Consider the following 27637-nt stretch of genomic DNA (forward strand, 5'->3'; position numbering starts at 1 on the left):
TGACTGCGTTCTGGCTGGTTGATGGTCCTGAGGATTGTGTTGCACGATCTCCCATCGGCTGCATTTGTTGGGCGTTGTTGATGTGTACGAAGCATCGGTGGCCGTAGTCGCTGGGCGCGTGCCTCGGGTCAGCTTTATTTTGTTGTTGATCATAATAAAATTCACTCTCAGAAAGTTCAAAATAATTCAAATTAAACAAATCGTTATGTTCAGAATCCACCGAAATATCTTCCATTTGTAAAGTAGTGGTCGCCGGCAATATTTACAAACATAAAGTAGTTCGAAAGGTTGTTTACTCATTTGCATAATGAACAGTGAAAATATCTAACTAATTTGCATAGTTATTTGATAGGTAAGGCACTAATTTGCATAGTTATTTGATACCCCAGAACTTGCGATGGTCGAGAAAAATAGTGAAATACATTATGAACCAACAAAAAATTGTTCAAAAAGTGTGTAACAACAGGAAAGACACATATGTGCATTTAAAAAAATGCATTTATTTGCTTATTTTCATCGGGAATTGGTTTTACTTTTGGATCTATTTTATCTCATTTTATCTCATTTGCATAGCCACCAGTGAAAATACCGGTTTTATTTTTGACTGTACACCAACGTACACAATGGTACATATGTAATAATGTTTTCTACTGTGCGTGCACACCAGTGCAAGTAATCTCTGGTACATAATGTTAATCAGGTTTTGATATGGAGATAGTGTCAGGAAAATTTTCATTTTTATCCTCTAATAAAAATGTTATCCTTTCTCTTCATTCATGAAAATTATTACTTTTATTCGCGTAAATTTTCCTTCATTTTTTTTTATTTGTTAAATCTAGATAAATTTTATCTTTTTCACATCAGACTGAATACTTATATTTTTATTAGGTCAAGAATCAATATTAAACTATTATAAGTCTGGTGAATTCAGTCAATTTCTTATTTTTTTAAACTGTCAGATTAATCAATCTAAAATCTTATATGCAAGGGAAGATATTATTTCTGAGTTATTTCATTTTTTTCCCTTAAACTGAAAGTTGGCGTTTTGCACATGAAGCTCACATTTTCTATAGATTTTAGAGGTAAAGATATCTATTTCACTGGAAAAAACAAACAAAAAATAAGTAGTGACTAAAATGCCTTTTTGTACATGAACACAATGTACCAATTTGGTAATTAGTAGAAATAAATCTGAAGATTAAAATCACAAAATTTTCTAATGTGGTGAAAATGTATCAACATTTACAGCTAGCATACAGCAGGTCAAGATAAACCTGTGTTACCTTAGGGTCAAAATATACATACATGTACATCAGATAACTATACATAACAATGTGGGAGAAAATGTTGAATTCAAAATAAGTATTCCACACTATGTAGACAGACAGACAGATAAACAAACAAACAGACAGACAGAGACAAATAGACAGATGGACAGACAAACACAGACAAACAGACAGGCAGACAGACAGACAGACAGACAGACAGACAGGCAGGCAAGCAGGCAGGCAGGCAGGCAGGCAGACAGACAGACAGATAGACAGACAGACAGACAGGCAGGCAGGCACGCACGCAGACACAAACAGCCAGAGTAATAACAATGTTGGAGAGGAATTCCACTGGACAATACATATTCCACACTATATGTATCTCAAAATGTGGATATGTGACTTCAATTAGTATCAAATATAATCTTTCAAAATATATTAGATTTGCCCTATTTTAAAAATACTACTCTGGCAATTGAGGTCTCAGTTTACAGATGGTATCCATAATCTGTGTTTGGGGACTTCCAAATTTGTCTACACCATTTTGATGATAGGGTGATTTGATCTGCACAACAGAGGCATAGCTATCACACACTTACGTATCTACCACATTGAACAACAACAGCTTTTAGTTTGTGTCTATTTTAGTAAAACCAGGACCTCATTTGCCAGAGTAGTATTTTATTTACATATTAAAATTATACCAATAATATATAGAATGTTTGTCACAACAGACAGTCATTTGCATTGACTATTTCAATTACACCGTGAGAGTTTCTCTATACCCACCAGATGACTATGTGTGTCATTGCCCTACACTTGTCTTTTCAACATCAAGGTCACATACTCAAGTATTTGTTACACTGTGTCAATGCCCAGTGGTTGAACCTTTAATGTCAAGGTCAGTTCACTGCTTGTAGTAGTCTGTCAAAAGTGTTTACAGAATACTAGTAATACATTTTTTAAGCATTTTTCTTTCAATTTGGTACCTTATATGATTTTCCTATACCTTGAATTGAACTTTTTTCATTGGGTAGTTAGATTTATTAGCTATGTGACTGTTTCAGCCACAATTTTTGTATTGATTTCTAATGGTCTAAAAGACTACCATTTTATAAAATCTAGACACAATATTTTAATTACCAGTAGTGGTCTAAGTGACCTCGACAATAGTCTATCAGCTAGCCCTCGGATGTTCTTCCGATAAAATATGACACACAGCTGAACAACGCTATCAAGGATGGAACATCCGAGGTCTAGCGAATGTCATCAGGATATAAATAACTGCCAATCAGAGAACCGTATTAGTGACAAGCACAAACAGAGGACAATAGCTAAATTTTCATGCATATTCATCTTAAGGAGGGGCTTGTATAAATAACCACCAATGCGTTAACTGAAATGTGTGAATGACAACGTCTACACACTCATCAAATTCACAATTACCATAAACCCATAAGCCATAGTAATGACGTAAATGTGTTTGTCAACACTTGCATGCAGAGATTCCCCGAGGTCATAGGTTATTGAATATATTAAAGTATATATATGCATAGATGGCCCAACCCACCGCTCAATGTAATCTCAATGGAATGTCCGGTCTGACAATGACATTCGCTAGACTGTTCGGGCAAGCCCTCACATGCGAACTTCGTTCGCTTATAGTTATAGCAACGAAAGAAAGCCCGAATGTCTAGCAGCAAGACTACCTCGACAACTGCTAATTTGGTAGTCTAGATACAATATTTAGTAGTTTATGTACCCTGGACTACTGCTAATTTGGTGTCTAGATACAATATGTAGTAGTTTATGTACCCTGGACTACTGCTAATTTGGTAGTCTAGATACACTGTTTAGTAGTCTATGTACCCTGGACTACTGCTAATTTGGTAGTCTAGATACACTGTTTAGTAGTCTATGTACCCTGGACTACTGCTAATTTGGTAGTCTAGATACACTGTTTAGTAGTCTATGTACCCTGGACTACTGCTAATTTGGTAGTCTAGATACACTGTTTAGTAGTCTATGTACCCTGGACTACTGCTAATTTGGTAGTCTAGATACACTGTTTAGTAGTCTATGTACCCTGGACTACTGCTAATTTGGTAGTCTAGATACACTGTTTAGTAGTCTATGTACCCTGGACTACTGCTAATTTGGTAGTCTAGATACAATATTTAGTAGTTTATGTACCCTGGACTACTGCTAATTTGGTAGTCTAGATACTGTAACAGTATTTAATAATCTATTCACCCTGGACAACATAGCTAATTTCAAGCCCTGAACAGGTACACAGTGTACATGTACAGTATATCAATGTAACACCACCTGACACTGCCGTTAGATTACATCAACTAACACTGCACATCACATACATGTAGACATCTGACAAACAAAATAAATTCAATAAAATAGATTTCAGTCTATTACCTTGGATATCAACAACAATCAGCTTGTGACTAGACCTCTCAAATGTGAAGTGACTGAATGCCTGTAACATAAAAGAGAACGAGATGAGACAATGAACATGCAAGGTTTTATTAAGTAAAATTACAACGGTTTCTCCTCTTTTTTATCATTTTGCTTAATTTCCCATTTCCACTAACGGAAGTACTTGAATGCCAGCAAAATGCGTAAAGGGAGAAAGATCACCATCCGTTTTAGACAGAGACATGCTGACTTGATTTTAAAATAGCAATCACATGCTATCCATTCCGTTTGATGGAGAGTTGGGCTAATTACAAATTCAATATGCGGATGTTCCTTTCAGCTAACGCTTAGATTTTGAGATGTCTAAAACTAAATAAGAGTCCGTGCAATGGCATCTGATAACGTAATGATACAGGGGCGTTTGTCTAAATGATGACGCTTAAAATGCATACATGTACAGGTCTATTTGAGCAGAAGATGATACACAGTTAGACTGACTGATGCTATGAGCATTTCAGTTATAACAAAATCACACATGTGGATTATCCTATGCCTGGTTCACATCATCTCTCCTCGCCTACTTAACTTCGTCTTTCAAGTCATATTTAAATCAACCAAGACCGATCAACTACCAAATCATAGCTAGAAATTTGATGTCAACTGTGTGTCAGTAGTGTTATGGAACCATATCACCAAAGATAATCATTCCAATGAGAAGCAGATTTCAAGTGGTTAGCAAAGATTGCATTTTCACAATATATATTTTCTATATCATGCATAGTCTTCCACACAGAATTGACCACTTTACATTGTCAATATTTCTACATTTATCACTTCAACGAGAACAGATTTCAATATTTTTTTCTAAATCATGTATCCTGAACCCATGAGGGATGGCCGTCACTGGACTTCTTGGGAGACAAGTGTTTATATGCTTAAAGAATTATCCAGTATACAATGTAAATAAAGATTATTATTATACCAGTAGTCTTCCACACAGCATTGACCTATTTTACATCGTGTATACATGTGTAACGGCAATGAAATCAACATATTTCTGAACCAATCTACTCTCATGAAATTAGCATATTAAATTTAAAGTAGCTATCAAATATTTCCAACTACGTGTTCTATGAATCATACACTCATTACATCTGATGGACGACCATCTTAAATTTACATAGCTTTCAAGTGATTGAATAAGTGTCTTGCAGCCAATCTCCAGTCTCACCGAAATTACCATTTTATACATGTATGAGCATAAATTCAAAGTGGCTATCAAATGTAACTATTACCAAATAAGTATTTCAGTCACAAAGTGTAACATATGATAGCTGACAAATCTGAAATTTGCTTATCCCATTTATAGTGTGATTGAAGTACTTCCAAGCCAATCCATAATCTCTGAGAAATGACTACTTTTGGTGTACACAAATTCAGATTGCCTGTAAATCACTGTACATTTATTTTTTAAGAGTGGCACATAAAGGCAGTCATTGATATTAATGGACCCTATGGTACAACTCCTAGTCAGACTAGTTGAGATACAAGTCTTCATAGTATTACATGTACATGGCGTTGTCAAAGACTTTGATTTATAGTCTTACACCTGCTACAAATACATGACATTGTTTTGGTACATGTAATAGTTCAAACACTATCTTTCTTCAACTACTAAATTTGAATATTTTTCAAATATCATACCTTGCTGTTGCAAATTTTAAAACAATAATTGTTATTTCTTTATTTGTACATGTATATATCAATAGATCTTAAATATTATCATTTTATTTAAAACGAATATTGATCAGCATTTGGAATCTTGGTTGATTACAATGTACAACTACTGAATTTGAATGTTTTTCAAATATCACTCCTTACTGTTGCAACTTTTTCAGAAAGTAATTGTTATTTCTTTATTCATACATATATATTAATAAAATAAAATGTTATAATTTTAAATGAAATTGATCAGCATTTGGAAACTTGGTCAATTACGCTACGACTTTTAATAATTCTGCAGTAAATGAGTACAAAATCGACTTGAATGTTTGTACCTCAGTGAGCTTGTTTAGTTTTATTAATAACAATATAACATTCACGGCAAACAAGCAGAAAAAAAATTCTGCAATTTCTTTTTTCCTAATTACCTATTTACAAATTAACAAAAATGATAACACATGGGACGGCTGTTATAAGTTATAACTGAACACTATTCAAAATAACTGTATCTGTCATTAGTGACGGCAAAAACAGTAAACACACTGATGTGATGATACTAACCTGGGGAGTGCAGCGGACATTCTCATCACGTACAAATCCTGAGTTAGAGTTGTACTTAATGTAGTTGCCTTCTATCAAATGCTCAAGGTGATACAGTGGTTTGCCGGGACGGTCTGTGAATTCCAATACGCTCATTTGAATAATATCCACCTGCAAATCAAAGTCTATATATAAGTGTGTGTTTCCTTGACATAATAATTGGCATGGTTTCAAATTCTACAAGTAGAACTTTAATTTACTAGATATTAAGGAACATATGTAGACATTTTAAACGAAGTATTAAATGTTCTCTCTCTCTCTCTCTCTCTCTCTCTCTCTCTCTCTCTCTCTCTCTCTCTCTCTCTCTCTCTCTCTCTCTCTCTCTCTCTCTCTCTCTCTTCTCTCTCTCTCTCTCTCTCTCTCTCTCTCTCTCTCTCTCTCTCTCTCTCTCTCTCTCTCTCTCTCTCTCTCTCTCTCTCTCTCTCTCTCTCTCTCTCTCTCTCTCTCTCTCTCTCTCTCTCTCTCTCTCTCTCTTCTCTCTCTCTCTCTTTTTATGGCTACTGAGTAGTGTTATAGTCCTGTAAAGGAAACTATTTGAAGGAAATACAAGACTTTACAAGACATCCTCCTTCTCTAGAATTGTTCATATACTTGCATGATTGTCACAGAACAAGCTGATACAATGTTATTGTTAGTGAGAGAGTGTGTGCCTTACTTGTATTTGATATCTAGATTGTAAAAGTGTTGTGGGTCGCCCCCCCGCCCCCCATCCCAAAAAATGGGGGACAGGGGGGGGGGGGGGGGGGGGGGGGGGGGGGGTGGTTTCCAGGAAGATACATGTATCTTGTTTTGAGTTGTGTTGAATTAGTTTTTGTTGTGTTGTGTTGTGTTGTGTTGTGTTGTGTTGCGTTGTGTTGTTGTGTTCCGATGAGTTGAGTTCTGTTCTGATGTGTTGTGTTTTGTTGTGATGTGTTGTGTTGTATTGTGTTGTGTTGTGTTGTGTTGTCTTGTGATATGTGGTGTGATGTGTTTTTAGGTCACGTTGAGAAGTGTTGTGTACAGTTCAGTTGTGTTTTATGGTATTGAATAGTGAGGTATCACATTACATTGAAATGTTTTCTACTGCATTTATATTATATTATTTTCCATTACATTATATTGTATTGTATTACATTACATTACATTACATTACATTACAATACATTACATTACATTACATTACATTACAGTATACTATTCTGAATTGGATTGTATCCACATTGCATTGTTAATTTACACACATATGTACATGTAGTAATTCCAGATTACAATCACCCAATTCACAGAGAAACAGAATCAAAAGAGAAAGTGACTAAATTTACCTTCTTAGGAGGATTATGTCTGTTGTATTCTTCTCCCCATATCTTGGCATCCATCTGTAGTTTCACATCCTCAAAATACACATCTCTCTCCACCTCATCAATATAGTGCTTAGCAACGTAATTAGATGCCTGTTTCCAATTATCATTCTTGGCAAAGTTAGACAATTTCTTCCTGTTTATGAATACATGAAATATGAGTTATAGGAAATTAATTTTTACAAATTTTTACACTGATGTTGCTATAGTGGCCTGTAGATGACACCAAAGTATTGCTACATAAATTAGATTATTCATTGAGATTGAAAATTTGCATAAATTATGCTAATATTATATTCATTGGAGTTGAAACTTTGCATAAATTATGCTAATGTTTTACAGAGCACTGTGACATACATACAATATTACATGTATGTAGTATTTTGTTGCTTGATTATCATATACATAAATTCAGTTTTGAATTAAATCGACTGTGTTGGATTTTACCCCATCTTAAATCGTTTTCATTTACAATGTGATAACAAATTGTGAGATTTGGTATATATTATGAGCTTATCATTTCATTGTTTGAATATTGTCACACCACATTTGGTAAAGTGTTCAGTCACACTGACTACGTTGGATTTCAATCATACTCACTTACAATGTAATACCATAAATAATAGTACTGTATCTTTACCAATAGTTGATTTTTCAGTTTCAAGATGCACTGTGTGATATTTTTTTTTAATGTTGTTACATTAAGGCTTGTTAAGTCTTTCTTACATTTTAAACAACATTTTCATAATGAAATGATATAAAGACATGATGACCCTCTTGCATTATGTGATTTCATACAAGAAAGACTAAGTGAAAGAGACGGATTTTATGGGTAAAGTCAGTGTACAGTCAGGTGACAATCATTCCCTAAAGTAAGCATGTGTTACTCCCCTGCATTATGCATAGTTAGAGAATACATGTACATGACGCTGTATGGGAAGATGTCTGATGCATCTTGGAATAAGGAACAGGTCTATTAAAATAACAGCGAGGGTAGCACAGCTCTGGTTTTCATTACACATTACTTAGTTGACTCTTTATGTATCTTTGCTTGAATTGTCACGCCACAATTGATGATATTTCATTTTTGACATCAAATCGACTATGCTGAATTTCATCTCATTTTTTTAATGTTCATTGTCCAAGTTATAGAAAACAGTAATTGTCTCTGACAATTTTAAAATTGCAAGATTGTCATCAGAATAGTAGAGCCGTCAATATGACTGTCATTGTCAATGTGTCATCACACAGCTGACAAACAATAACATTTCCTTCCCTTGAATATAACCATGCCACACTTGCTGAAAGTTCAGTTTTGATTCAAGTCGACCACATGTATTGAATTTCGTCTCGTTTCTTAATCATGTCAGTTTACAATGTAATACCATCTTTGACAGCTGCAGAGATCAAATTAGTGAGGTTGTCAAATAAGGAATAACACAGTAATCTGTCAAGTAAACACAAAACATCACATGCAATTGGTGTATCAATCACTGACAATATGACAGATTAAGTAAACCACTATAATATTATATTTATTGCTGGTTATAACAACCAAATATGATACATCACAGCGATTTTATCATTTTTATACTGCACTAGCTGACTGACTGCTGTAAACTGTACAATGAACGTTACAATCAAGCTTGTTGATCGATGCACAACAAAGTAACTTTTTTAATGTCTAAAAATGTACTAACATCATTCTAATTATTTTGCATTCCAACCTTACTAGCTCGTTGTAAGGAGGCAGACTACAATTTTTTCTTGGATTTTCAAAGAGGAATTGCTACGTTGTTCATGGTATGTATGTATTCAAATTTGAAAATAACCTCCACAAAGTTAGGCGGCTATACAACAGGCTTTCAAATTTGCATTAAACTGCATAATTAATTTCAAGCATACATGTATATTACAAATGCTTGTAGAATTTGACAGGTTGCAATAAACATTCAACTACTCTTTAATTTAAAACTGCCACATAGTGATGGATTTTTTTAATGATGAATTCTTAATATAAATGCAGCATATGTACAGTCATGTGGTATAATGTGAGGGACAGGTGATAAAAAGGACTGATTTACAACCCATAACACCAAAAGTAAAGAATTTTCTTTATATACCACAATCATTTATAGCAGCCATATCAGGTGTAAAAAGTATACTGTTTCATTTGCTAATTGACCACATTAGCAAGGCCACATGCCAGGCTTGTAAATAAACCAATTGAAAACTATACTTTTACACTTGATATGAATGCTATAAACATTACAAGGGTAGGACTGTACATGTATGATGTAGAGAAAGTGCTTTACTTCAGTGTTACTTGTTGTATATGTGAATGGACAGTGAACTACACCTACTATACTGTTACCATGATTACAAACTCTGTGTGCATGTGTATTGGATATACATGTATGACCCCATATACAAATGTACATGTATCTTGCTACATAGTATGTTGATTACCACTATCTATGCTGGATCAGGCCTATATTTTCTAATTTGTTGTGATAAAGTCACAAGAACATGTACTGTGTTATGTCAAGTTATTGGAAAAAACATACAAATCTCTTTCATTTTTAACATTATTTCCATTCACCAAATTATCGTTTATATTTCTCATCTTAAGTTATTTTTTAATCATAAGCTGGACAATTTAAATTACCATTTGAAACAAAAGGGCAAAAAATGATAATGTTATTTATACTGCCCCTTTTCAGTGTGCTATACATATTTAATATTTAATTTAGCCAACATCAATGAACTGATGTATTACCAAGTATCATATTACAGTGTATCATCACTTCTGAAGTCTGTGAAAATAACATTTCTATTACACCACAAAGTCCACTATTATTAATTCAAATGAACAATCTTTGATAACATTCAGCATTGCCTGTGATACCCTTCAGATTTACGAGAGAGATACATGTAGGCATACCCTGGATGTGCTAATTTTAAATCACTGAATAAATACGTGCTAGTCCAGTGACGCATGAACAAAATAATATATTTTCAGTTCAATTTGGAAAATCTGCTTTACTGATTTAGTCTTATTCCTGAAGAGTCATATTTGCCTATGTAGTATTATTATTATTATTACATGTATGTGTTTTGTGGTCTCTAGTTGATCTGTAACGTCAAAGTTGAGTTAGCATTCTTCCATATTATATGGATAAATCTCCCTAAGGGATATTGGCATCCCTGGACTAGCAGCGTCACTGATAATCAAAGACGAGATACCTTAATCTGCTCACTATCATTTCAACTATTAATGTATAGTTATATACAGACTATACATTACAGTCAATTTCACAATACCATGCAGCTTTTTCTGTTTGATACAATTATGCAGAAACCAACAAGAAACTGGACATACCACACTTTAATAACAAGATCTCATTTTTTGCTACATTTAGTCTAAATGAAATAAGCCATTTAAATGTATTGCATCTCCATGCAGACATTCGGGCGCCAATGTTTTTCTTTGCATCAAACACCCGATGACGGGCGCATAAAATGTCCTTTGCGGTGTTCATTTGATGTCTGTATAGTGGTATGTGTAGTTCATTTCACTTAGACAAAATGTAGCAGGAAACTGTACTCATTCAATCTTGCTACTGTCTGTAGCATGTCCAGTTTCTTATTGGTTTCTGCATGGCTGTATCAAACACAGAAAAGCTGAACAGTATTTTGAAATTGACTGTACAGGAGTCTGATTCAGCGTTGAAAGGGTTTTATAACAATAATAATGAAGGGTATTTATAATGTCTGTCTATTCTTCACAAAGTGGAGCCCTAGGCCTAGATATATGATTGTAAATGGAACCACACAAACTGTGCATATACTTACATTCTGTAGCACTGCCTCATAGCACCAGCAGCAAAACTCTGGAAAGAAACATAACATATAGTGATATTACAATTCACATTACATCTCAATTATCTGACTGTTCAGAATTGACTTCTGAAAAAATCTTCCTGCGGAAAAAAACAAACACATTTAGATAACGATGAAACTCCATTAAGTGGTACAATACTTTTAAAACTATTGCTCAAAGTAGTACACTTGGACAAAATTGCGAATGGGGTCAGAAATGTTCTACAGGCATGAAAAAATGAAAAGACACTAGTATCAGAGAGTTTATACAAATTACAAATAAATTAGAATGCATCCAGCTTGACAGCTTTCATCAACAGAGTATTTGAAATCTCATAGTCTACAGGCTTCAGTATTCGTGGCTATGAATCATTCAAAGGCTATAGATAGCCACCAATCTGATTAAAAATTCGATGTAGTGTACACCTCATGATTTCTTTTTTGGCTGTTATGTTTATTGTTGTTTGTTTGTTGGTTAGCTCCCGATACCTACATCTGACACAATGCCATAGGTTTTCCAAGCCAAATGAGTGCGTCAAGTGAATTCACCCAACCAATGAAAATGTGCAATGCGCCGAAACATATGGGTACAATACTTCAGAACACTCTGTTCGAAAAGAGCATGCACACAGAACATACAATGTAATGATGTTATCGTTTTGTTTGATGGTTCTCTTTCTTTCAATTTCAAACATTCAATGTTATATTGTAAAATGGATTTGGGTTGGCTACTCGTAAGTACGAGATTGGGTTTGGAAAAACCTATGGTATTGTGTCAGATGTATATAAAGAGTGCTCACAAAAGAACAAACGACAATAAACGTAACACTACATTGGATTTTAATCAGATTGGATAGCCTCTAGACTACATGTAGAACTTGGAACCCTAGAATATAAGAACACAAAAAATCAAAACTATTAAAATCAAAATTACTTCTGAGCTTATTCACTCATGAATAACTAAAGACATTGTTTTATCAGAAAACACATTTTTACATGTTCTCCTGGAGAACGTCTGTTTAGGGGTGATGCAAACACGTCAAAGCAATGCATACGCTATTATCACAGTCTCTCAAATCCATCTACATAGCCATTAGTCTGTAAGATACAGACATTCGTGCCACACTCACGCTGAACAACACGATGTACCTTCCAGTCTACATAACCATCTACACATTTAGGAATAATTCTCTATTCAAACAAGCCCTGAAAATAACATTTTAGACCAATATTAAGTTATAGCTATTTTTAGATATTCTTAAATGAAATGCTTTCTGAGTAATTGCATATAGTGCTTGTCAGACCAATCTGGTCATAACCAGCCGTAAAAAAGGGTTTTGAGTACAAGTAGTCAAAATAGAAACCTGACGTCATGTGATTGCATTGGATAAAAGCCAAATATACTGTATTGTGTTCTAAATAATGAAATAAACTTAATCATGATGTGTTTTACTGATGTGTGTACTGCAGTCATGGTAAAGAAATCATATTTAAGTTCACAGAGTATAAATGTACATAATATACACATTAAATATAAACACATATCGTAATCCAAACATAACTTGCATATTTCAACCATGGTGTCACTTTAAATGTTGTTTTACTATGTGTACTTTAGTCATGATAAGGTAATTACATTAAACTTTACAGTTCATTATGTACAAATATATGTCCACACTAAACATAAATATACATGTATGACCAAAACATAACTTGCATTATATTTCAACCAATGATACAAGAAGGAACGTTTATGGATTCTGGGTTCATAGTATCAAATAAACATTTCTACTCACAGAGTACAAATTTTTTTGGAAGTATAAAATCGTAAATTTTTTGCTGACATCTCGTCAGCATTGTTAGAGGTGTACTATGATTTGTATGTTTCATTTATGTCTTGCAAATGCATAAGTATGTACTTTTGATGTAACCTAGCCTGAATGACCTTATTTTATGACATATCTATTATTCAGACTCCTTTCAAACTTCAATATATCAAATCAATATATCAATATATCAAATCAATAAAATATTGTCAACTACATGTACCAGTGAACACTGCAACAGTTCTAACTAGATCAATCTTCTACGGAGTCTTGTTACATACAGTTACTTACCCTTGAACGTGAAATTTGCATATCTACCATACTTCAGTATAGTTACATGTTTTATCCTCATACAATGCTATAACATATTAAAATAGTTGCATGTAATATCTCCTACTATGCAAGGACCAACAATTTTTTTCAAGTAACTTGTGTGCAAAGTACATGTACATGTACATGATGTATGTGTACACATTATGACGATAAGGCATAAACATGATAAAAAAAATACTTGTGGGTGTGCAACCTATATTTAATATTATACCATATTTTAAGATGTCATTCTTCATAACTTGTACATGTATGTGTACAGCTTGGGTTGTCGGTGGCTGATTGGTTAAACCACTGTTATGTTGCATCTAGAGTAATTGATCGTACTAACTACATGTACATACTGATAAAATCTAAAAATCTACAATAAAATATTGACAGATATGAGTAACTGAAGGAAAAAGTACAGGTGTTTTATTGAAATGTTTCTTAATATTGTCATCAAAATCGCTACAATATTTCCTGTGACCTAAATACGCTTAAAAAGATGTACATGTATGCAATCAATTATCGCTCTTTTATATACTATATCTTGGAATATCCTGATAAAAATTCTTGATATCATATCAATTTAAAATACAACATTTCAAAAAAAGCTCAGTTACGTATCAATTTCAAAGAAATTAGCTCTAAATTTGAGCACAAAAAAAAATTGAGTTTAGCAACATCACACAAAAACAGATGAATCTAGAGCAATACATGTCCGTGTAAAACGTACATGCCCACTTGGAATAATTTATGCAAGCTACGATACAAGCTGGATAGTAAAGTTGACGCTAAGAGTTGGAGTCTAAGAGGATTTAATTTTCACTGATATGGCCATATGATTTCCTGGATTTACTAGAAATTTATTGCAGCTATTGTATTAAATCACTGCAGATTATTTGCAACATTCATAATATATTAAAACTGTTACGAATGTCAATATGAGACAATTTTTTAGCATCCTGTGATGTACAATGTACAATGTCACTAATGTAATTCATAGAATTGCTGCAGAATAATCTAAATCAACCACAGGGGAAATTGTGTTATGTGCTATCTATCTATTCCTTGTGCTTTGAATAAACAAGAAATTGTGACAAAATGTTGTGTAAGAATCAGATATTCATTTCACTGAACACATCCACTGAACACGCGCATGTATGCACGCACGCACACACGCACATGCACACACACACACACACACACACACACACACACACACACACACACACACACACGCACACAGTCATTATGGAAGGCATTTTACAAATTGCCTGTACTACTACTATCATTCACCCGATGTGAACCCGCATCCCCACTACCCCACCCAACCCTCCAAATTGATGCCTCCTTAGCAAAAATCTGGAATTACATTTACTAAATCCATTCTGTTGTACTGTGAGCAGAAATTTCATTTATAACAATTACAAAACATAATGTTTATAATTATATTCCTAAATTAATACATTCATAACTTCAAACTACATGTATTCAGTTTTCTTCGATGTAAGAAATATATGTGAAACAATATACCATTGCAATTTAAAACCCATACGATGTATGGGCGGCATGTCCAGAGTTTGTTGTTTTCCACATGGAATCATTCATCAAAATCTGCCTGAAGGCTAAATGGCTAATAATCCAACTTTAAGCCTTGAGTACATGGCAAGGAGATCATACTTATTACACTGATTATGAATACACTTACAATGTACTTGACAATCTTCTCAGCCATTTTACCACCTGATGCTATGTATACCTTATACTCAACAACACACCGGACAATCTAGCAATTTACCTCATCATAGTCATAGTCATTCTCAATGTATAATATTTTTTGGTGGTGAGGATTTTTAACTCTGTGTGAATTTAGCCTGGAATCCATGTGTTTGAATTTATTTTCGCATCAAATCAAAACTCAAAATCTTCCATTCACTTGGATTTTAGGCTAATGTGAATTATGTTTTGTATGTATTATAAATTATAATTTGACACTGACAGTACAATGTATTAATTATTTACTGCTTGACATGGTGAACAGGGTGAAAGTTAACCAGAAAGTTTGGAAACCTTTTGAGCTGAGTTATGATGAGACCAGCCACTTTTCATTTCGGTTATTGTAATTTCAAATATACATGTACCTGTTTTCTAAGTTGAAGTTGCAAGTTGAAGTTGCACATACAAAAACATTGTATACAATACTTCTTCCCCTCCCCTTTTTTGTTGGGGGTGGGGGTGGGGTGGGGGGTTAATTCTGTGTGACTTATTTTTTTCTTTCTTTTTCAAAATGTACATATTTAAAGAAAATGAAACACGTGATTTATGTTTGTATACATTCTAATTTCAAACAAACACATCTTTTTCAAAGATTTGAAGTTTCATTACATGTATGTATACATTGTTTTACACAATCTTCTCTTTTTGGAGGGGGGGAACTTAAGGGGTTAACTCTGTATGGATCATCTTTCGATATGAAAGTTTCTAAAACGTAGTCATATGGTCAATTTTCTATTTCTTCACCTTTCTGACTGTATATTTCATGAATAGATTGTGTTCCCATTGTTCATACCAAATTAGCTTACATCATGTACAGTTGAAAGTCAGAAAATGTTGGATTTTTTCCCCTCATAATTTGAACATCTGAAATTTAACATTTCAAAACTGAATATTCCTTTATATCAACCATGATATTCTTTCAAAAGACACCTCATTTTGAAACTAACAAAGGTACAATGAATATTGGCTTATGAGACACAGATGTGAATTTTCACGTGTGGAAAAAATACATGTAATCTATCAACAAACATGTATATCAGATCTCCATGTTATTTCCCCAGTTGAAAATGAGATATAAAATAGTTCAACAATTTAATATCATAGTAAACAAATAACATGGTTGTCATTCTTTTCTTTTCAAAAATTTCACATCCATTGCTCACCTTCATCAGAATAATATCCCTTCAGTCATAATCTGATCTTTTTTTTTTTAAATTGTAGGATTGATGGTCAATAAAAAGACTGAAATTAACGATAACAATCAAAATACATTACTGTGCTCATATCACCATCTGGTAAAGTACATGCACTTTGTTATTGCCACGCATTTTTTAATATCTCTAATCTTTTATAATTTATGCAAATGACATGGAATGACATCATGCTATCACAGTACTATGTGCAGGTAGGATGAGATACATGTGATAATATTGTATCATCTTGAATTGAAACAGTTACAATTTATGGAATGTTATTCTAACAATGTTAAAATCCTGTTTTTTCCCAACTTGTAGGAACTTGTGTGTAAACAATTAACCCCCCCCCCACACACACACACACCCCCACCTACCCCGTTACAAAGAGAACTCTAATGCAAAAATATACAAAATATAGCAGTGAGAGGGATATCTGGTATTAAAATTGTCATCATTTTCGTATTCAAATTTTGGAAGGAAAATGTAGCTGAAAACCGGAAGAATTAGGTGCATTTTAACTGTTCACTGCTTAAGATAACAACACTGGGATACCAATAATACCCCTGGTATACATGTAATGAAAATGTATGCTGCTGTGTATTCAGAGCCAACAGCACTTGTTTATCTCCCACTTTTGAAATATTAACAATTTATATGCATAGCCTTCACAGCATTTGCACAGAATGACAAAAATTCAAAAGTATCCTTGCACGGATAAAATGCGTAACTAGGTAATATTTTCAATTTACTCTGGTATGTATAGATATCTCAGGCTTTTGTGTGACGAACAATTCACAAAATTACGTTTTTGCTACAAATGTAATAACAACAAACGTTTGTATAGTACGCCAGACTCAGAGTGCTCATGGGCATGTCACAGAAATGATAAAGTGGAGTGTTTATCTCAACCAAAAGAGACAAGATGAAACTGCATGAAAGACTCGATAATATTGAAATAGGTCGACTAAAATTTAAACACCAATGGCAATTTTACAATGAAAATGTCTCGAGCATGCTTGATGCCGGTTCTGTCACGCTGAATCTAAATTTAACATTATTTGGAAGGCAGGCCAAGAATCTCAATTGGGGAGATTTTTGAGAAACGATGGTAGGGACTGAATATTACATGTATGTGAAGTATCATTGAAATGTTATTGAGAAAGACATGCCCTCAAATTACAACAATGGCATGACAAACACTCTGAACATTAGTATGTGTGGTCTGATAAATTTAACAGCTGTATCTAACAGGTTATTTTTATGATACATAGAGAGGGGGAAATTACCATGACCACTTTGTATAACATTATACATAACACATGTATTTGATGGTATAATTTGTCAAGATTTAATGGAAGTACATAGATGTATTATATATAAGCAGCTAGTTGAAGTCGTAAGCATTGATTCATTTTGTAAATTGTTATTCTGTACCTAGCCCTGTACAATATGCTGCTACCCTGGATGGAGTAGGCAAATACATATTTACTTCCAATGCACCATATTGTTACATACAATTCTAAATGTAAAAGTGATTTTTTTAGTGTTTCGTTTTTTCCTGGCGTATCCGTGCAAAATGGCGAGTTATTTTAATTCATTCTTTCTAGCGAAAACGGAAATACGACATGACAAATTTTTTTTTTTTTTTTGCAAAAGAGAAATGATGAGAGCTATTTTGATGCTGATCAGGGCTAAAAATCAGCAGGCACCAATGTTACATTGACTATTACACATCATATCTTACATTGTAACTACCAGATTTATAGGGTGGTAGTATGTTTATAGACCATCATTATGGAAATCAATAGAAAATTGTAGCTGAAACAGTTTACTTGGCTATTAAACAAGATTGTCAAGTGTGAAAGTTAAAATTGGAGCGCTGGCAATTTGGGTACATTTATAAGTAAAAGAACCATGTTGTGAATAATGCAGAATTATATGCAAAAATTTAAAAGCCTCATCATGATTCTTCCTTTCCTTCGCTACTTTCTACCTTACTATTTTTCTTCTAATTTATCTACCATTTCTGGTAACAGGTATTGAGAAAGCTAGCAAAAATGGCAGCTTATAATCCTCTTGAGATGTACATTTGTACCCTCCTGGTACTGACAGAGGATTATGTGACCATGAATTATTTAGCTGTTAAGTGGTTAAATTGCATGAACAATTTGATACAGCTAAAATGGTGTAGGTTTGGTGTTTCACTCATGGGACATTACGTTTTTTGACACAAAGATAGACATATTTCAACTCTAGACTAACAATAACAGAGACACAATAAACACAGCAGGATCCTTTGTGCAATCACACTGAACACTGATAAGCATTGCCACTCTTTCACAGTACCATAAAAATAAGCTTCTAATGATAACATTACACATGGACTTAATGGCTGCTATTGTTTATTTTCTAACTGATAATTAACAATTTAAACTTGACTACTTCTACATCCCCACTGTGCACGATACCTATACATTTGTTTCTTTTGCATTATAAGTTATCTGAGGGTGTGTACATTTGTATCATGTTACCTGAGAGAAACACCAAGCCTACACCATTTTAACTATAAGTAACTATAAGTAATGGTAAGAAAATCAAAATGCAATTCAATTCCTGTAATTGGAATCCATCTGGTATTTTGTTGCAACCACTTCCAGATATCACTGACATATTTTGTACAAAATGTAGTTCATACAGGGGACGGTTATCACTGACCGACAAAGTCCAGAAGGTCGTTTCTGGTTTATCACACTACACACCTACTTGTTTTCAAAACAATACTGGGAGAGTATGAAACTAACTTCCTAAAATAGTCATACTTATTGCATGATAGTTATGACGTCAACCGAGACTTTCCCATACAAACACTCCCTGATGTATCCATTTCACAAACAAGTCACTTATTCTGTTGTTTTTTTTCAGTTTGGCAAAATCGTATCAAATCTGGTGTTATAGCCCACTTGACAGAACTGTCTGAGAAACAGGTAAACTGCTAAGTCAGCACAAAGAAGTGTCTCATAAAACTGACCTGGCCCTACATCTACGTGCAAACTACAACGAAATATATCATTTAATGTCAGAGAATTGGAACAATGCCAGAACATACTAACTGGTGTGTAACATACTGTGACAGCTATGAATATCCTACTATAGGTTATTTTTGTCTGGAATTATTTACAAACTTGTATCAATTCACCACAGTATCTATAAATACATGGTCTTTTAGACATTTGGTGAACATTCTAAACTACATTGTATATCTTCACACTGATTTCTGCTTTTACTTTTAATTTCCACTTTTAATCTGCAGTGTGTTTTACTTATATTCGCATAAAATGTTCCTCACAGTTTGTCAGTTATGATGCAACTTGACTATTTATTTCAAAATTCACAGATCATTTGTTGGATCACATTCACTACATGTACAAATGTATTAGCTTGTGTTAAACTCTGACAAAGCTGTACTCATTCAAAACAAACACAGCACTGTACGTAATATACCTGTGTTTTTGTTTTGTTGTAAACACGGCAACACACTGCTATGACATAAATACTATATTTATACTAAGATTACAAAGCAGATGGCACCCACTAAGTACTACATTGAACAGGCCAACCAACCCTTTGGCAGCATAGTTTTAGTCAGATTTCAATGCAGCATATCAACACTTTTACTTTAATTTAACTGACCTTAACATACATACACACTTTCAAATTCATTGACTGGTCAGTTGTGACCTTTGACCGAAGTGAACTTATAAGTTACATGAACTGTCTACGGTATGACCTTGATTGACCCTGACCTCATTTTTTGATAAGGACAAGTGCCTGTACATGTTTATGCATCAAAACAGTACCAACTGTGATCAGAAGTATTTCAGTATTGAATATACAACACAGTTGCATGTACATTGTACAAATATAACAGAATAATACAAATCTTCCCACGTGTATACTTGTATATTCAACACAGAGTATATCTGACAAAACTTTATGATTGCAATTTTAGTCACACATATGATTATGAACAACACTATACATGTATAGTATATTTCAGTTTGTTCATGCTTTGAAATTTCTTAATTTTTAAAAAAGATGATTCCTTGATTTTTGTTCGCAGATTTATGGTTTCGATTAGTTTTATGTACAACTTTTACGGGCACCAAAACTCATATTTCAAATTATTTCCATGAGTATAAAGCAATGACTATGTATTTAAATAAATAACAGAATTCCTGTTCAGACTTTAGGATTCTTCTAATTTGTCGTTTCCATAATTTTGAAACAAAGCGTACACTCAACTTCTACCTTTTACAGAAACATCTTCATGTGCGTGTACATAATTTTGTAATTAAGGTATGTTATTAGTCCAATCTCATGACTACCTTCCCCATGTTTATTTACACCGATCACATCATCACATCGCTACAGGGTACAAAAGTTCACCTTATCAGACACAAGGGGAAAGGGCTGCACAGTAAGCAAACAATGACACCAACAAAAACATCATGATCAGCTAATCATGTGACACGGCTCTGTATTACTAGTATTTGTTCATGGCATACACAGGTTATTCATAGCTGAGCTATTGTCTGAACCCAAATAACCCTGGCCCCGATGACGCATGAAAACAAGGTGACATTTTTGTTGTCTGCAAAACACAGTCTACGACAAAAGGGCCAAGGACATCACGTCCTTGGACTTAAATTCTTGTTCTCAAAGACTGCGAAAAATGTCACCATCTCTTTCCATGGAATTTTTTTATATAAATTGTAAATTTTCCTATTCATTTCTTAACCGTGTTAGTATTAAACTTTACATACGTGTATAGCATGGCAACATTAAAAAATAACTGCTTTACAAATCAAATCAAATCAGAACATTTCCAAAATACATGTTATAATTTACGTGTTTTCCCCAGATTAGTATTTCGGATAACATTCAACAATATGGACCTAATGATATTGCGTACTGTACTATATTCGTCTATTTTATACTTTCCCTGTTTTTCTGTCAATATACATTTCTGGTTAACATCAACCAAAGTGACAAAATTTCACCAAAATTTTCTAAAGTATCTAATCAGTCAAAATACAATCGATGCAAAGTAGGTAACAACACTTTGGGAAATCAACTACATGTACTATGATAAAAAACAGTCTACTGTATTTTACCATAATTCCTCTCCTAAAATGTCATAAGAGAGAAAAACAGAGATGACAGTGCTGACAAAATCTATTCTGGTCATGTTTTTTTTTTTAAAACCTACTTAACAGTGTTTGGATAGATTTTTGCTAAGCAATTACTCATAAAAAGTAACACAGTACTTTGTCATATCAGGTGAATGTAATCAATCTGTAGTTCAGTCAAACAGAGTTCTTCCTTTCACAGATGAAGCATTGCATTTAATCTCTTCCTATGAAAACAAAGCAATTTGTTACGTATACAACTCTACTGTGACTAAAAGCTTGCCCTTTGTAGTATCAGTGCCTTTGTCATTAAAACCATGTTTTTCCCAACTTGTAGTTTTTTGTGTACAAACAAATACCCCCACCCCCCACCCCCACCCCCATCTCGAGATATCATAAAGAAGGTATATCCCTAGAAGTATATTTCTGGTATTCCCATCAAATTTATGGTACAAGTCATTTGTCAAGATATGGATTTATTAATACTAAAGTACTAGGTTTCTCAAACTTGAACAAAACCACTGTACATTTTATCTCGCAAGTCGTCTAGGTCTATCTTTCTGACAGGAATTCAAGTATGCACAACTGATCACTTCTAGCCTCTTGACAGCACTTGTATAGCATGAAATAATCAAAACATCCACTTGTACAAAGTTGTATCTACACATTAGAGAGTTTTAGGCACACGTCAGACTTACTTACTATGCAATTCATAAGAGAAATACATCTCCAAAACAAGACATTGCCATATCATATTACTTCACACAGGCTTATCACTTTTTTGAATTCCAACTGAGCAATACATTTTGTGGTGACAACCTCCGGGGTAAAATATTTCTAACTTGGAATCCGATTTCATCCGATTACTATTTCATAAGCACTCTCCTGACATCAGCTTTCATACAGTGATTCACTCTAGGTTTAATCCTGCTTTTGTTGCCTGTTTTCAGTAAAAGACTTCCAGTGTGAAGATTTCCAAAATATATTTTTTGGTAACAAATGAACGATAACTCACTCAAATTTATTTTCATATGTGATTATTGAATTGTGAATTCAAATTTAATGTGTACGTAAATTTTTGAAAGATAATTTTTCCTGTCATAGATTTTACGCACTACAGCAGGAATTTACTACAACTTTATGAAAATTTTATCTACACAAATTCATGTATTTTTACAATTTATTCAGGCACTGTAGTAAACATCATCTCAATTCTCCATATGGTGACATCAAATTCTGAGCTTCAGGTACATTGTAGCAGCGTCCTACTTTTTCACAAACTACCAGTATGCCCTCTAAGCTAATTTGACATGCATGCCACTGACGCACACAATTTCTATTGACGCACAAACATTTGGTGTTCCCCTAACTCTTAGTGTACTATGTGGTGACTCATAAAAAATCACGGTTTTTCTCATTTTGACTCAGCAACAACAAAATTTGGCTATCATTTAGAGGGCACACTGTTGAAACAACCCCAGGTTAAGTCAACAAAAACTGATATCTCTATACATGTCTTAAAAATAATTATGTAATCATTTTCACAGCATGTTGATCTCATCGGAGTCATATTTGGCAAACCTGACCTACAGTACCATTTTTAAACTTACATTTTCAATAAGCGATGCTATGGGGGTGAACATGTTTTCTGTAAATTCTATTAAATACCTGGATGTTCTACAGTTGGGAATACCCTTAGGCTATCTTTGGGCAACTTGCCCTACAGACAGTCTTGTTCTATCTATCCATTGCTGTGTCCAGCGACTGTACATTAGAGGACATTCTTCATTATTGGTCACCAATACCCATCCTGGACTGAAACAACACCTAGAGGCTAAAGTACTCTGGCAATTAAGGTCTCAGTTTACTAAGATAGACAAAGACTAAAACTATTGTTAAGGACATGTTGTCAACATGTCTGTAAGTAACAATAGTTTTGTTGACATACATTTTGTACATGTACATTTAACATTTGGATGGGAGTTGATTAACTCTACTACTCACAGTAGTTAGTAGGGTGCCATTTTTGATGACTTCCATGATTTTAGAATACATTTTAGGGACTTCCTCTCTTTTTTTTCTTTTCTTTTTTCTTTGGCAAAAAAATATTCGGAAAACCACAAACTAAAACAGATATACATGTACAACATGACAACTATCACATTCGCAGGAAAGACAAGACAGATACATCACTGAATACCTTTTCTGAGGATGACGCCAAAAAATTTTAACAACTTATTTCCACTGTGGTCCTCACACATAAAATATCACACAAAGTAAAATATTCTATGTTTACAATACATTTATCTTGATCACAGACAGGGTGATTACATGTAGATTTGCACAAGAAGCACAGTATCAACCTATTTGTGTATGCTAGCTACACATCAAACAATAATCGTTTTAGTTCATGCTATCTTAGGAAACTAAGACCTCATATTGCCAGAGTAGTATGTTGTATGTTACCTGGGTATTCTACCATATGTGCAAATACATGTACAAATTACAAATCCATTGCCAATTTCAAAATCTCAGTCGCATCGACATCTGCCAAATACAAGGTCAATTTTATAACACACACATGTATGTAACTTACTTGCACATGTGACTTTGAAGGTAATCTTTATTTATTGGTCATTTACTTTATAATCAATATAATTATACTGAAGTGTGTGGCAGACAGAAACATTCGTTTATTAGTGCCTTGAAGGACACGTCAATACAGGTACCAAATTATGTCAATGAAATTACACAACTTGTAGAACGAGATAATTCAAATTGTTAGGTCTGTCTACATGACATCTTAGATAGCAGAAACCCAGGTTTACAAAATTCCCCTTCAAAACATTATACTCTGTGATTTTATAATATTCTAAATGCCTTCCTACTCTTGCTCTCTCTGACCTTACTGATTGCGCAGTACTACACAAGGAGTGTGTAATTGCTGTTGACAATAAACATCCCCTTAATGCATATTTTGATATTCTCCCATCTGGGTGAAGATAGTCTAGTTCCTATACTGTACAGTATCGTTATGATCCAGACTAGGGTGAAGATATTGTTGCTCCAAAGTTCGACAGAGAAAGAGTTTTGTCCAATCAGATCCATACTAAGTTGTATTAGTGTATTTGTCTTTGTTTTTACTCACATATAATTTAGTATATATTGTTTTTATTTATTCAGTAGTTGTGAACTGTAATCTATGTATCCTTTGACTCGAGGACTAATAAATGAATAATATAATAACAATAATAAATACTGAAAGTTGAAGAAAATGCTAAGTCTTCAGTTTGGGATTAATATTTTCTTCAAGATAAGGGAAAGTACTTGGCAAGTTAAGAATGCTTACCTCTGGTTCTATCTTGACTCTGACTGTATCAATAACCCATTGTTTGGAGACAGCATTGTAGCGGTGTCTCATAGCTACCTCTGTGTCTAGCGAATCAATATGGTACTCAGCCCATGGATCTTTATAACTACCACCCATAATTTTGAAGAACGCTTTCTTCCACTTTTTGGGTATTGGGTCAGTACGTGTGGTGATTCTCACTGGACAGGAGCTTGGTCTGAGTTCGTCGTCATTCCGTGTTGACTGACGAGATCGTGATTCAATCTTCATCGGCAGGCTAACCTTCAGGTTGGGACGAGGGGCTCGCTTATGATATCCTCCCTTGAAGTTATCCAACCCAAACTCCACATTGCTAAACTGGACGGCTTTACGCTGGTTTTCAATACGTTTTCCATCCTGTACATCTTCTTCATTGTTAAAGTTGTCATTATCATCATCAAAACCAAAATCAGTCAGCAAGGGGAGGAGATCAATATCATCAAATTCCTCATCTTCTTCTTCATCAATAGATGGCTGATTATCAACTCTGATATCGGACATATTGATACTTTAATAATAGCAATCGTGGAAACTTGGAGGGCGTAATCTTGACTTTTGAGTTAACAACACCTGAAAAAATAATCAAAACAATAACAAAAATTCAAATTCGAAATATTTTATACAGAATAACAAAAAGTTATATCTATCAAATTTAAATACTTCATTACTAATTTAGTTTTGCTTTTCTGCATACTATTACCACCAACGTTCAGGAGCCTGAGGCTACATTTTTGGACTATATTAATTCACGGGTCAAAAATGGGTCAACTTCAAATAACGATTGTTTACATTTAATTTTTAAATACTATCGGTGAATTCACAATGTCTGCAAAATATGGCGGCGTAGTATTTTCCCTCGCTCACTTCTCATGAGTTAATATGCTCTGGCAGTTCTCTAATCTCGCGTACAAAATTAGCAAATGCGAAATTTTCTCACGGAAAAATTGAATTGCTCGTTGTAAAGCGAGGTCACACATGTATTCAAATTACTCACGCTCACATGAACCGCCGACACACGTATGTCGGTACGTACGCGGCGTTTACAGTTTAATTCATCAAATAACTTCCGCACGTACATTTGCTTCATAATAATATTTGTACATATATGTCGACTTCCCCGTCGATTTTATGCATAAATCGCATGTTTTTGACACGTAAAAATGGAGACATCAAATTATATTATAACGGTATCACTCCATTTATCATTTTATGAAGATTCGTAAACATTCCGCGTGTATCTCAGTATTGTTGGGACGGTGACTGAAACTTCCGCTGAAAACTTGCACATTTTCCCACGACATAAACACTCTTCTAGCTATTGCTATGAGTATAGGGCTACCTCAAGAAGGCAACATCGCATCGACTAAGTTTACTAGATACCACGTGAAGGACTGAAAACGTGTAAAACCAGGCACCCCATTTTCTAAGATGCGAAAAATCCCTGCACTGTTTGCAAGCGATATATATGAACTAAAGCTTACCTGGAATCTACACTCTGCCCACTTCTTCAACTTAGTGAGCACCCAGTTCCTTCAGTGTAAATGAATTCACGTGTAGGAAGCGATGTTCAAACTTAGAAGAAACAGTGGACTCGATATTTCTGTTATTCGTCTAGACGACTCGAACACGTCGCGGGATCAGTCACACTTGGCACAGCTCGCTGCAGTGTTGTGTTCAATGTGTGTTTGAATGACGTATCTTATTTCGTATGCAAATTATGACGTCGCGCACGTACGCCTTCATTTACATACCAAAACAAATATTACAAACTTTTAAGGTTCATTTTCTATCAATGCTACAAAAGACAGAATTGTGATTTATATAGTTGTGCGTTAAATAGCTAAGGTGGGTTTTCATATGTATATACTTAAAAAAATTTAATACATTATTGTTGGCGTACGGTTTTGGGACTAAGTCCCTATGAATCATCTGATTCTAAATCGAGGTAGCGTGGCCGAGTGGTCTAAGGCGCTGGTTTTAGGCACCAGTCATTTCGATGGCGTGGGTTCGAATCCCACCGCTGCCATAACTTTTCTCTTTCTCGCTTAAAATTTCTACACATACAGACTTGTGTGTTTTCATCAGCTTTCAAAGTCAAGGTCATAACAACATTCTATGACGTCATTACAAGCCAATCAACTATAAGAAAGTGAGGGTGTGTCATGACAGGCAGGGAGGGCGACCATTTTAGAGATGATGTCACTCATCGCATATCTGTAAACAAGCTGCACCAAGAATTCTGGGCCAATGAAAGATAAGAACAAAGTGGCGTGTCTGGAGGTGTGTCCGGAAAATGAGTCACATGTCATATTTGGAAACACCCAATGTGTTCATTTTGTTCCCCCTATTTTTAGACCCGTGTAACAAGGGCTCTGACAGGAACTCAGATTTATAAAGCGCCAACAATGTTATATTTGGTCCTTAACGTAGCTTTACAACTACTGTAATTTACTCTACTTTACAACATTGTCACAATGTAAATGAATAAAAAGAGGCGAATATTTCAATCAGAGAGAACACAATAGTTCAATGCAGGATAAAAAACTAAATTCTTTGTGGGGGGGGGGTAGCGCCATTTTAGTTCTCTCAAAGGTTAGGGGAGAACCATTTGATTTCTGGGGGGGGGGTATGGAGGAAGTAGGTATGGGAGCAAATTTTTTTTCCAGTCATAGTGACAGCAATTTTTTTTCCTACTGTCAGTCCTGCAT

The 27637-nt window shown here is 34.3% G+C and overlaps 1 protein-coding gene and 1 non-coding gene across 3 annotated transcripts in view; one reads left to right on the forward strand and one right to left on the reverse strand.

Annotated features, from left to right (window-relative positions):
- The window catches only part of LOC144435243 (eukaryotic elongation factor 2 kinase-like), a 35538-nt gene extending 8938 nt beyond the window's left edge, over nt 1-26600 (reverse strand). For both annotated transcript variants that reach the window (XM_078123829.1, XM_078123828.1), the window contains exons 1-6: nt 26411-26600; nt 24891-25499; nt 11213-11250; nt 7322-7493; nt 5982-6131; nt 3699-3759 (exon numbers count right to left, since the gene is read on the reverse strand). In XM_078123829.1, coding sequence (XP_077979955.1) covers nt 3699-3759; nt 5982-6131; nt 7322-7493; nt 11213-11250; nt 24891-25430 — 961 coding nt within the window. In that variant the 5' untranslated portion in view covers nt 25431-25499; nt 26411-26600. The remainder of the gene's footprint in view (nt 1-3698; nt 3760-5981; nt 6132-7321; nt 7494-11212; nt 11251-24890; nt 25500-26410) is intronic.
- Nucleotides 26601-26873: 273 nt separating this feature from the next.
- Nucleotides 26874-26955, forward strand: Trnal-uag (transfer RNA leucine (anticodon UAG)). Its single transcript has one exon. It is a non-coding gene; the product is annotated as a tRNA-Leu (tRNA).
- Nucleotides 26956-27637: the final 682 nt, after the last annotated feature.

This window comes from Glandiceps talaboti, chromosome 5, assembly GCF_964340395.1.
Source record: "Glandiceps talaboti chromosome 5, keGlaTala1.1, whole genome shotgun sequence".
Taxonomy (NCBI): Eukaryota; Metazoa; Hemichordata; class Enteropneusta; family Spengelidae; genus Glandiceps; species Glandiceps talaboti.